The 13,419-nt window shown below is 38.5% G+C and overlaps 1 protein-coding gene across 1 annotated transcript in view; it reads left to right on the forward strand.

Annotated features, from left to right (window-relative positions):
• The window catches only part of CPB2 (carboxypeptidase B2 (plasma)), an 82,127-nt gene that overhangs the window by 4,389 nt on the left and 64,319 nt on the right, over positions 1 to 13,419 (forward strand). Inside the window, exons 2-3 of the mRNA XM_006884606.1 lie at positions 5,790 to 5,865; positions 11,478 to 11,602. Coding sequence (XP_006884668.1) covers positions 5,790 to 5,865; positions 11,478 to 11,602 — 201 coding nt within the window. The remainder of the gene's footprint in view (positions 1 to 5,789; positions 5,866 to 11,477; positions 11,603 to 13,419) is intronic.

Raw genomic sequence — 13,419 nt, forward strand, 5'->3', positions numbered from 1 at the left:
CTTGGCATCTGGAGAGCTGAGTTGAATCCCAGATCTGCTACTTAAGAGTCCTCTGGCCCCACACAATTTGAAATCCCAGGGTAGTGCAAATGGATACTACACTCACTTGCTAACAAAGGTTGAACGTTTAAGTCCAATCAGAGACACAGACAATCAGCAGAAAGACTTGGCAATCTACTTTTGAAAAGCCAGCCCTTTAAAAAAATGTATTGGTTTGCATATAATAATTTATTTTCATTGTTTCATTTAGGTACTTTGTTTTGATGGAAGTTTTTCTCCCACCTCTTCCCTCCACCCACCAAACTCTGCAGACCCCATGATTTTCCCCACCCTCTCATCTTCGGTTTCCCTCCCCCCTTCTCTTTCCTCTTTGGATATCCACACACATCTTACTGGTCATGCTTCTTTGGTCTTAAACAGTATTTGTTCTTATATGCCTAATAAAGACTAGCTGTTTGAAATGTAGCACCGTTCTCTTCTAACACATATGAGTTGGGTTGCTAGGAGTTAGAGTGGACTTGATGACAACTAGCTTGGTTTTTTGCTCTTGGACAATTTGTTAATCATGTAATTCATAGAGAGTAGGTGTGCTAACGTAAAGACAGTTTAGATCCATCAGCAGCTCCATGGGAGAAAGACGAGCAGTCTCCTCCTGTGCAATTTACAGCCTCAGCAAAGTCTCTGACGGGCCAGTTATGGGTCGGTTCTGGATCGATGACAGCGAGTTTGAATTGAGTTTGTATACTTCTTGTGCACACTGACCTGTTGTTTCCATTTGTTTATATTTCTTATTCTATTTACTCCAGCCTGTTCCCCACCCAGAATGCTTATTTTGTAGATACCGCAATTGTCTTACCATAGAAATGCTCTTGCCTCATGGCCCAGTCACATTTTGTGCCGTAGGGTAATTTTTCCATGCCCTTGTCGGAAACATTATGCAATGTTATGACTTTTTAGTCCCCATTGAAGTAACTGATAAACCCATGGGGCAGTTCCAATGCTAACAGCCAAGTTAATGTGTGTCCACCCCATGGTTCGTGATTTACCCTCTTTTCCTCTCCCATCTCCAGTAACCTTCAATGACTTTTTCTTTCTGTGAGTAAGTCTTCTATTAATTTTTAATTTTTTTAACTAAAAGGATAAAATATGTGCCCTTAACTTGGGTGAGGAGAAAGTTACACACAATTAGAGTGAGGTCAACACAAAGTGTGGCAATGGAGACCCCGGGAGGAAAATAAGAGATAAAGGCCACAAAAATAAGTAGTATTGGACACACAATCTTATGGAAACAGCACCCTTGAGAGAGTGCATTGACAGGCATGCACTCTGACAAGAGGGAAAAGGTGAAAGGAATTTTGCTCATGAATATTTATATATAGGTTTGATGGAAGGTGTCTGTACAATGTATTTGTAGAGCAAATATACCCATTAATTTAGCAGAACATATGTTGTTGTTGTGATGTATGGTAGAGTCAGAACCGACCCACAGCTGACCCTCTGGAGGGTTTTCAAAGGCAGTTACTTGCACGGGAGGAGATTGCCCATCCTTCTCCCACAGAGCAGCTGGCAGTCTCAAACCACATGACTTCAGGATTGCAGGGCAGCTTCTTGCCCCTGCGCCACCAGCTCTCGCTAGTAGGACATATAGAGGGTAAGTTACAAAATCTTCTTAGCCATAATCAAACACCTTTGGGAAATGAGCTGTAGTTCTGGTGGCTCATGATCATCATCTTGGGAGGACATCAAGTACAGTCTACATAACACGGTGCTCAGATGAAATGCTCTACTGTCCACTTTGGTAAATAGCAGTCTTAAAAGGTTGTGAATGACCACCTAATGGACACCTATTAATCTTTCCATGTCTGGAGCAAAGAAGAGTGAAGACAATTACAGACATGTGAAAGCAATCATTCCAAATAACTAGAGTCATGAAGACCCCAGCTTCCATGATCCATAGACCAGAATACCTAGCCACCCTGGAAGAGAGCATAATAGGTGATCTTAGATAGAATAGAGGGGAAATGTGGAGCAAAATTCCAAATAATTATAATAATTATTATAAAATATAAGGTTTTCTGTTTTGATGGAGACTGGTGGAATTCTCGACTATGGTCCTTGTTGTTGTTAAGTTGCAACCTTTAACAACCTCTACATTCAATTATCCACCCAAAAATGGACAAGCTGAATCCTAGAACAACCAGCTATGAGTTCAAATTGGATAGCTTGCGACTCCCACATTTATCCTGGGAACCACCATCCCTCAATCCTTAAATTGGCCCAAGAATAAAACTTAGAAAGCAAGAAAGGGTAGGAAAGAATGAGAAATGAAAGTAATAGTCACAAGGGTAGCAGTGGAACGAGCCTTGTTACATTGTGGGGATAGCAATTAATATCACAAAATGTGTATGAATTATTAAATGGAAAACTCATTTTCTCCACAAACTTTCACTCAAATGCTAAGGAAAAAGTAAAAATAAGAAAATACAAACCAAATCTCATGTACAAAAATGTTCTGTCTAACCAATGTATTATTCAAATACTTCAGTCTTTATAGGAAAAGGTTCCCACTCTGTCAAACACACACCCCACTCTTCTCATTTGGGTTGGAACTTTTTAGAGTTTTTTATATCCTCTTATGGAAAGGTCTTTTTTTTTCATTTCTGGGCCACAGCAGATGCAACTCATTTTAGATGGTCATTTGTAACTCACTCTTTAACTCTGATTCCACTATTCTTGCACCCTCTAAGTCTTTACAAATAGTGTTAACTAGCTGCCATTTTCCTATAGAATACATTTTTTTCCCAGCTTACAATTTTGACACAGAATGAGCCATTTCAGAGATATCTTCCTGGCTTTCCTCACAAGGAACCACTGTGGATTGAGGAGAGCAAGAGCTTGTCCTAGAGGATGTTAAAGTTTAATCCAGAACTGCAGTTGTTAAGATGAATGATACTGACAAAAGACGCTTTCTGTTATTGCTCTTGATTATACTGTCATAGCAAATAAACCTTAATTCGTGGAGAGATGCTCCACATTAAATAGCATAGAGTGACTGAAGCTGTGGCTTTTGGTCTTGGGAAGATGGTTTATTAGCCACCTATACACTATCTGAGAGAAGAACTCTGCACATGGCACAGGACCTGGTGGAAACATTGTTGGAGAGGAAAGTGGACCCATGGTGCTTTCTTTCAGCAGGAGGAGTGATTGACTTTAATAATTCAGTGGGATGACAAAGAAGTGAGACAGGGCAGACTGTGCACCAGGTACAGTAAAACTGGTCTGGCTGATGGGAAGCTGGGTGAGTGGGATTAGAATCAATTAGAACCAAAGTGCTTGCTTCTATATCAATATTATTTTTGTTGTTAGGTGCTTCCAAGTGGTCTCGAACGCACAATGAACAACAGACTAGACCCTGTCCTAGCCTGTGCCATTCTTATAATCTCAGACTTACCTGATCTCATTGCTGCAGTCACTGTATCAATACATCTTGTTGCCGGCCACCTTCTCTTGTGTTGACCATCCAGATTTCCAAGTAGGATGTCCCTTTCCAAGGAATACTCTCTCCTAAAAACATATTCAAAGTATGTGAGCTAGAGTGCCACCATCCATGCCTCTAAGGGGCACTCTGGCTATACTTTCTTGAAACATCTGTTTGGCATGTTTTCCCCCTATTGTTGGGTTTTGGTTTTGTTTTGTTTTAATTTTATTATATTTTGTGTGTGTACCGTCAAATCGAATCTGAGTGGTACAGGAGGAGATTGCCCCTCCTTCTCCAGCAGAGCATCTGGTGGATTCGAACGGTGCTGTTTGGGTTTTTGGTGCTCATGCAATACTCTCCTCCAACACCAAACTCAATAGCATCAATTCTTCTTCCATTATCTTCAGAGACATAGCAGGTGATTGAAAGGGCTTGAATCAAGTGCACTTTGGTCTCTAAATTGGTACCATTGCTCTTCAGGACTTTGGAGAGGTCCATGACAGCAGACTTCCCAATGTAATCCAGCTCCTGATCTCCTGGCTGCTGGTACAGAGGGTGTTGATTGTGGATCTAAGTAAGATATGGTTGACAGCTTCACTCTTTTCTCTATCTGCTGTGATATTGTGTATCGTTCCAGTGGTAGGGATGTTTGTCTTCTTGATCTTGAGATGCATTCCATATTGAAATCTGTAGTCTTTGCCCATCTGCAGCAAGTGTTTCAGGCCCTCCTAGTTTTCAGCAAGCAAGATTGTGTCATCTGCATAATTCAAGTTGTTAATGAGTTTTCCTTTTATGCCATGTTCTTCCTCACTGTGCGTCAAGTTGGATTTCTTAAGTGAAGTAATGCATTCACAGAAGGGTTTTTAGCAAAAAATGATAGCAGTATAAATATAAAACATTTATACTTAAAAACACACACAGTAAAAAAATATCATTAAAAACTCAACAAACTCACTTAAATTTAAGAGTCCTTAATCTTGCAATTGCTTAGAAGTAGGAAGAATCAGAGAGCGTAAATTCTCTTTACAATTAATCTAAAGTCAGATTCCCTTTCCTCAACACTTCAAGTGCTGTTTTATTTTACAGTTAATCAGAAGGCTCTCCTGGTATAGTTTACCTTTTTTGTCACTTTTATTTTTATGTTAAAGTAATCTTTTCTCTTTTTTTGCATATAATTTTATTTTCTATTGGTTTGCACACAAAATTTGTACACATTATGTTTCATTCATATACATTGTGTTTCATACAATTCTTTGTTCACATTGTGTTTCATACAATCACTCGTATATATTGTGTTTTACAAAATCAATCACCTTGATCTATATCTACCATTAACCCGTCTTTTCAGGTCCCCTTTGGACCTTTCCCATTCCTTCACTCTTCCTTCCACCCACCACACTCTACTATCCTAGTGATTTTCCACATCCCCATTGTCCACTCTTTTGCCCCTCTTTAATCCCTCTTTTAGACTTTTATCTTCATCTTAGTAGTTATGCTTCTATTTTTTACAATAACGGTCTTATGCAGTGTTTGTCCTTGTGAGACTGAGTTCACTCAGCATAATGCTCTCTAGCCTTTTCCACGTTATATAGTATTTTCCGAAATTATTGCTCCTGAGTGCTGCATAGTATTCCACTGTGTTAATGTACCACAATTTCTCAATTCATTCATTTGCTAATGAGAATTTGGGCTGTTTTCTTTTTCTGCTATTGTAAATAACGCTAATATATGAACATAGGTGTGCGTATCTCTCTGTTCATGCCACATTGTAATTTCCTTTGGGTGTATTCCTAGCAGTGGAATAGCTGAGTCATATGTGATTTCTATTTCTAACTTTGAGGGAAATAACGAAGTTGCCTTCAAGAGTGACTGCAAGAGTTCTACAACCCCTCCAGGAGGGCATGTGGGAAGGTTGGGACTCTTAGGCTCTGCTGGTGGGGTTGTAGAATTTTGCTATTGCTACTGATTTCAGATGGTATTTCACTGTTGTTATTGGAGGGTCCCCCCTTTTTAAAAATTTTAATATTGGTTTGCATACAAAATCTGTATACACTAATTCATTCATAAGTCCAACAGCAGAAGGGGAGAGGCCAGGAGAGCTGAGGGTGGAGAGGAGGAGAAATCATGGTTTGCAGAGTTTGGTGGGTATAGGGGTATGTGAAGGAATTAAGAAAGATCCAGAGGAATTTGAAAAGGCGGAGACATAGATCAATGGTGATGAATTTTCTAAAATACAATAAATGGGAATGATAATATGAAACACAATGTAAATGAAGGAATGTGTGACTATTCTCTTTTCTTTTTTCCCTAGTGGCCAAGTTTTATCTGCTCTTCCTCGCACCTCTAGGCAAGTTGAAGTTCTTAAAAATCTTACCACATCATATGAGGTAATTTCTCCTCAATTTATCTATATACTATGGGCTTTATTTATGCAAGCATTGTGTGTTGTGCTCCCTTGTAAGATGTCTGACTTACATTTATCTTATCTAAAGCTCTTTAATAACATTTTCCCCCTTTCCTATACTCCCACAGTCTTGAAGTGTTCTTCATTTGTGCTGCTGACTTTCAGGCAATTTCATAGCTGTATCTTGGGGTTGAATACAGACACAACGATGACAACAGGTCAATAGAACTTCACCTGCAAAGCAGTGGTTTGTAATCAATGTGTCTATTTACTAGGGACTTAGTCAAGTTACCACAAACTGAGTGACTTTAAACACAGGAGTTTATTCTCTTGCCGTTTTGGAAACTACAAGTCCAAAATCAAGGAGTCAGGAGGTTCACGCTCTCCACGGAGAGAATTCTTTCCATGTCTTCTTTTTCGCTGTCAGCACTACTGAGAATTCATTAGCAATGACATGTCATCACCCTAGTCTCTACCTCTGCGTTGTGTCTATGCCTCCATGTTTTTTCTCCTTTTCTTTTAAGAACATCCATTATATTATATTAATATATAATGACCTAAGCTAATTATGACTTCATTTTAAAAAAGTATAGCTGCAAAAAGTTTGGTGTTCGCTTTTCAGAGGACTGTAACAAACACACATGGAACCATTAGTTTCTACCATTTACAACACTTGGCAATTGTCTATGCTTTGGGGCTTACAGAGAGAATGGAAATATGAATAAATGTAATCAATTTCTCTATAATTTTCTGATGCTCACTTCTTGCCAAAAATAAAACAAAAAGCAACACTCATTACAATCTAAAATGAAGCTGATTCCTAGATGGCCCTCCAGTGGGTCATATATTCTGAGGTTTGAGAGTGGATATGAATTTAGCAGTGAAGAAGACTCTCATCAAGATAGGTTGGCACAGTGACTGTAATAATGGGCTGGGGCATATCTGAAGTGGTGAGGACAGCACAGATAGGGCAAGGTTCAGATCTGGGGCTCCCAGGACTGCTATGGTTCCAAGGCGACTTAATGGCACCTAACAACAACATTCGACTGTGTAGAAGAAGATGCTTTAGTGGTGTGGTCCATGGAGAGTTGTGCTACTCTACTAAAGACAGCTCCTGTCTGCAAGTTTGAATCAAACAGCAGCTACTCAGAAAAAAGATGGGTCATCTCCTTCTGTGCAAATTATAGCCTCTGACACCCACTGCAGGTCACATATATGAGGCAGCAAATGAGTTTTGTTTATTTTGATATTTGGTGGGGTTTCTTTGTTTTGTTGGATTTTTTTTAAAAAAAAATAAGAAGTGAGCATCAGAAAATCACAGGGAAATGGATTAAATTTATACATGTTTCTACTCTCCTTAGAATGTCTAAAGCATTGAAAATTGGCAAGTGGTGTAGAAAACTGTTGGTTCCATAAGTGTTAATTATGGTTCTCTGAGAAGCAGACACCAAGATCAGGTTAAAGGTGCATGAGATCTATTATTGATAATGAAGAACAAGGAGGGAGCTGGAGACAACACGGAGTGCTTCAACAATTGATACAGGAATGTTTCCTGTAAATGAGAACGGAGAAGGAAGAGTGTGCATGAAAACTCTCAGACTGCGAGTGAAATATCTCCGTCACAAAAGGATAAATATTGCATAGGACCACTGTTGTAAAATGAGACTGACATCAGGGTTGAGGGAAGACAGAAAAGGAGGGGAGGAATGATGTATATTGCATTGAAACAGATGAAGGAGAGAACTGTTTAAAAGGGACGTATGAATGGGTATTGTCATTACAGAAATCTACAGTGAAGGCTGCATAGTAGAGTGGACTTGGGGGGGGTAGGAATTTCATAACAATGAAAGAGTTTTTCTTTTCAAGGAGAAGAGTGAATTGGGGAGGGTGGAGAGAGAAAAATGCAACAGTGAATGACTGGAAACCCTAAGTCTCTGTAAACTTTTATTAAAATTAATTTTAAAAAAAAGAAAGGGGGAAAAAATCCCACCTCTCAGACTGCAACACAGCTTCAAAAAAGGTCAGCAGGAGTCCTTGAACTAAAGTCCTGTGAACACCAGGTGGCACATAACAACAACAATAATACCACACCTAGCTATAATGGCCTAGCTGCCCTGCAATCCTGAAAGTTTGCAGTTCGAATCCACCAGTTCCTCTGCAAAAGGGTGGGCTATCTCCTGTGCAGTTAACTGCTTCTGAAATCCCCCTGGAGGGGCAGCTATGGGTGGGTTTTGACTCAACAGTACACAGTAACAGTAGCAAGAAGGCACAGAACGGATCTGCAGTAATATCATCGTGCACAATAATTAGCTGGAAGCAGCCCTAAGTGATCAGTGACCTCAGCCTCTATTGGATCAAGGGGTTTCTCACAACCAAAGACTGTGTGTTATGTTTCCATAACCCCCCACACCATGGTATGAAGCCATATGTGATATAAACAGTAGAGTACTTGCTAATTGAAAGGCTGCCAGTTTAAGTCCATTCAGCTACAATGAGGTTAAAAAAAAAAAGACAGACCTGATAATACTGAAAAAAGTCAATCATTGACAACTCTATGGATTGCTGTTTTACTCTGGTACAAATGTCATTACAATGATGCAATAACATTAGGTTACATAATGGTGTAAAGGAAATATAAATAAAGGAAGAAACAGAGATTTTAATGTTAGTTTCTGTTCAGCCACATTCTAGATGCATGACAGGCCTCCAGGAATCTTAGTTTCTCTCTTTCTTTTTTTTTTTTAATCGTAGTTTCTTTATCTGAACAATGACATCTGCCCATTCTATACCTAGGTATGTTGATTAAACGAGAGGCGTATGAAAATGTTTTGTGAAAGTTAAGGAAAGTCAAAGTGATTGCTGTTGAGTTGAAGCCAACTGACCCTCCAGCATGTTTTCAGAGGCTATAAAGCACCTAGGAGAAGATTGTCTATCTTCCTCAGAGCAGCGAGTGCATTTGAAGTACCTGCCTTTGGGTGGACAGTTCCTTAGCAATAGGCCACCAGATCTTCCTGCTTTGAGAAAAGTGCTATAAAATAGGGGAGAAAATATAAAATATAATTGGAAGGCATTACCATAAATCCATATTACATTTTTTTAAAAGGCATTTGTATCACCAGTTGCCATTAAGTCAATTTCAATTTAAAGCAGTCCAATGTATGTCAGATTAGAAATGACTGGTTTACCAGACCTTTCTTCCAAGGCACCTCTCAGTAGATTTGAGCTTCCAATGTTCAGTTAGTAATCAAGTGATTTAAACATTTGTAATACCCAAAACCAAATAGAATACTGACATAATAATATTAAAGGCATTAAAATGATTAAAGAGATCAATAATAACCAACTTTTCATTCTAGACAAAAATTGTGTTTCTCCTTTAATATTTGATGCTCAGATGTAGTTTCATAGCTAGTTTATAAGTATATTCTTTCATCCATCATCCATTATTCATCCCTTCATTTTATCACTAAATACTGACCATTATGGTATGGTGTATTCCAGGCCATGTGTTAGATGAGAACTGTGACCAGGAAGGGTCCACTTTGTAAACGCATTCTTCAATCTCTCTCAATTGGGAGTAATGCTGACCATTGATTTTGCATAAATGCTTCTAATTGAGAAATTCTTCTTCTATTTCTATTTAGTATTCTTATCATTAAAGGGTGTTGAATTTTGTCAAATGTCTTTTCTGCAACAATCAATACAATCATATAGTTCTTTTCCTTTGTTTTATTATTATGATATGGTGGAATACACTGATTATTTTTCTAATGTTGACTTTCTATAACCAGTGTGAAACCTACTTGTTCATGGTGAATGGCTTTTTTTATATGATATGGATTCTGTTGGCTACTATTTTGTTGAGAAGTTTTACATCTATGTTCATGAGAGATACTGATTTATAATTTTCTTTTTTAGTGATGTCTTTGCCTAGTTTTAGTATCAGGGTTTTGATTATTTGATAGAATGAATTAGAGAGCATTTCATCTTTTTTTGTCTTCTGAAATTACTTGAGTAGAAGTTGTAGCAGCACTTCTCTGAAAGTTTGATATAATTCTCAGGCAAAGCAGTCAGGTTGGAAGCATTTTTTTTTTGGTTGGGAGTATTTTCATGATCTGTTCAATTTCATCTTTTGTGGTTGGTCTCTTCAAACAGTATCACTGAGTCAGAACTGACCCATAGCTGACTTTGCAGTGGGTTTTCAGAGGCAGTTAATCACACAGTAGGAGATGCCCATCCTTCTGCCAAGGAGCAGCTGGTGGATTCAAACTGCATGCTTACAGGGTTACAGTGCAGTTTCTTACCACTAGGCTATCAGAGTGAATTTCTTAGTGTATGTAGACAGGTAATCTTTGACCAAGAGCTAAAATCCATTAAGGGGGGAAAAGCTAAAATCTATTAAGTAGGGAAAAGATAGCTTCTTTTAAAATGGTCTTGGGAGTTTAACAGGGCAGCAAGTAATAGATATTGGAGAGGATGAGGTGAGAAAGGAAATCTTACACATTTTTGGTGTGATTGTAAAATGGTGCAACCATTCTGGAAGGCAGTTTGGCACTTCCTCAAAAAAACTGAACAGAGAAATTCCATATGACTCAGCTATTCCACTACTTGGAATATACCCTGAGAAAATAAGAACTGAGGCATAAACTGAGGTTCGTACACCAATGTTCATAGCAGCATTATTCACCATTGCAAGAACCACAAACAAATGTATTGAGAAATTATGGTGCATTCACACAATGGAATACTATGCAGCACACAGGAGCAATAACTTTAAATTATTACCTAGCTTGGGAGGGACTGGAGAGCATTATGCTGAGTGAACTAACTCAGTCCCACAAGGATGAATATTGTATAAGACAGTTACTGTAGAATGAGTATAAGGATCCAGGAGGGATGGGAAAGCCTGAGAGCAGAGGGATGTGGATGTACAGGTGGAGGAAGGGATTAATCACTGGGTTGTACAATGTTAAGGGAGGGGGGAGGGAAACTGAAAGAATTTGCTCAAATTTGCATTAAAATTTTGTAAATAAACTAGTAGAAAAAAATAAAATAAAATTTTTAAATATGGTCCTAGGAAAACTGGCTATCTCTTTGCAGAAAATGGATGAAATATCTATAACTCACATCATATAAAAAAACTGACTCCAGGAGGTTCAAGGGCCTAACCATAAAAGGAAAAATTAGGGCACACTAAGAAATTCCAATTAAAGGCATAAACTTAATATGACATATAACTACAAGTGCATAATCAGCAGATCATAAACTAGACGATTGGAACCTCCTAAAAATAATGGGCTTAAACATGATGAACATCTTGAAGACGGTGTAGAACAGTTAGGATCTGTTGTTCATAGAGCCACTGTAAATTGTAGTCTACTCAAGGGTAAGACAACAAAAATAAATCCCTATATGTATTAAATGATTTCTTAAAAAAAGTAAAAAGAGAACCTATAGACTGGGAAAAATATTTGACAATTATATATCTGATAAGAGATTGATGTCTAGAATTTGTAAACACATTCATACTTCTAACTACAGATGTGAATGATGTGAACACTTTTGTTTTGTCATTTTTCTCCCTTGAAACTGCAGATTGTTCTCTGGCAGCCAGTAATGGCAGAATTTATTGAGAAGAAGAAAGAAGTTCATTTTTTTGTGAACGACTCAGATGTAAGCACTGTGAAAGCCCATTTAAATGTAAGCAGAATTCTATTCAGGTAGGCATCATTCTATGTTTACTGAGTAACTATTATCAACACTTACTAGCCTCTTTAGGATTTTCTGGGTGACATAGGAGGTTAAGCACTTCCCACTGAATGGCTCAGCAGTATGCAGTACCTCAGAAAAAAGGCCTGGCAACCAATTTTTTAAAGCCTCTAAAAACCCAATGGAGCACAGTTCTCTGGCACATAGGATGTTACAATGAGATACAGTCAACTTAACAGCAGTACTTTTCATTTTGTTTTTTGTTGTTATGCTATAGAATCCTATCCTTTTATTTCATTTTGCTAAATGATAGTATAATTGCCTCCTGGAGAAAGAAAATGTTTGCATTAAACAAGTCAACCTGATAATCTCTGAAAAGGACCTGGTAATAGAGCCAAGTGGTCTGCTATGTGACCTCAAGTACATTCTTTAAATTCTCTAGACTCACTCACTCCCTTACCTGCAAATGAAGGCTAGTTCTGTAGAACCATTCTGTGCCACTTTATACAGCTAGTCGCCATTCAGACTCAAGGTACAAATTGTCACTCACCATAGTGGCATTTCTTGAAAAAGCACTTGCTGAAGCCGGTTTTATTTTTCTAATTCGTCCCCCCTTTTGGAAGGTTACTGAGCATTCCCAAATGTTTCTTTTGTCCTAAGCTAAGACATATATCAGGTGTGGTTTCTGTTTCTCACTCATACCTTCCTCCTTTCGCTGTCTGTAGGCAGCATCTCCTCTGAAACTCAGTTTCCCAGTGACCTCAAGTTGTCTCACCATCATCCTCAAGACCATGCTATCTGTGCTCAATGAACAACCTTTGGCCAATATGTTATGATCATGAAAATATTATTATGTCAATATGTTATCAGTTTATGGCATCCCGTGCACTGGATCAGTTATTTCTAAACACTGTATCATTTAATTCTTATTTCTTCCTGTAAGGTAAACCCCATCTCCATTATACAAATGAAAAATAGGTGCTTACACGGTTGCTGCTGCCTCTACTTTCAGTGGGTTCCAGAGGCCAACTATCTACTATGTGATGTCTGGGCCAACATGGCAGCTCATGCAGCAATTAAGAACCATGAGTGTCCACTCGAAGTGGAGGAACAGGATGTCAGCACTCTGCCCTTGTCTTGTGCTTGGAAAAGTGGACTGAAATGGCATCCAACAAGTTGCGCTTCAGCTAGTATTAATGTGTAGATACCAGTTTGGTAGCTGTTAACTCCAAGATTAGTTTGAATTAAGGGATTTAGGGGAACCATTTAACTTAATTGTTGCTAGTTTTGAAATGTCTTTATACAAGTAGGGTGGGATGGAACAAATGCAACAGTATGGAAAGCTAGACGATGGGATCACACTTATCTGTGTTTCTGTGGAAACTATTTGAAAATTTGTTTAATATACATTTTAAGCCACTTTTCACACATGCTGCTAAAGAATACACCCAGCTGCTGAGCAAGCATTTGGAGCTTGTCCAGGGGCAGAAAGGGCCAAAGGTTAGTGTTGTGATCTGTTTTAAAAAGAAAGTATCTTCACATAAAACCAATTGGGCAGATTAATTCTATAAGGTCAACCAGCTAATAAATGGCAGAATTCAGAGTCAAACTTGAATCTTTCTGCTGTTAAAGCCTCAGCTGATATCCATCGACTCAAATAAAAATAAAGAAGTTATTTATTAATTTGTTAAACAAAAGAGACCTTTACTGTCATTGAGTCTATTTTCTCCATCTTCGTCTGACATACTTTGGACATGTTGTAAGGAGAGACAGGTCCTTGGAGAAGGACATCATGCTTGGGAGGGTGGAGGGACAGCGCAGGAGGGGA

This window comes from Elephantulus edwardii, unplaced genomic scaffold (genome assembly GCF_000299155.1).
Source record: "Elephantulus edwardii isolate Elephantulus edwardi_28Jun2011 unplaced genomic scaffold, EleEdw1.0 scaffold00036, whole genome shotgun sequence".
In the NCBI taxonomy this organism is placed as follows: domain Eukaryota; kingdom Metazoa; phylum Chordata; class Mammalia; order Macroscelidea; family Macroscelididae; genus Elephantulus; species Elephantulus edwardii.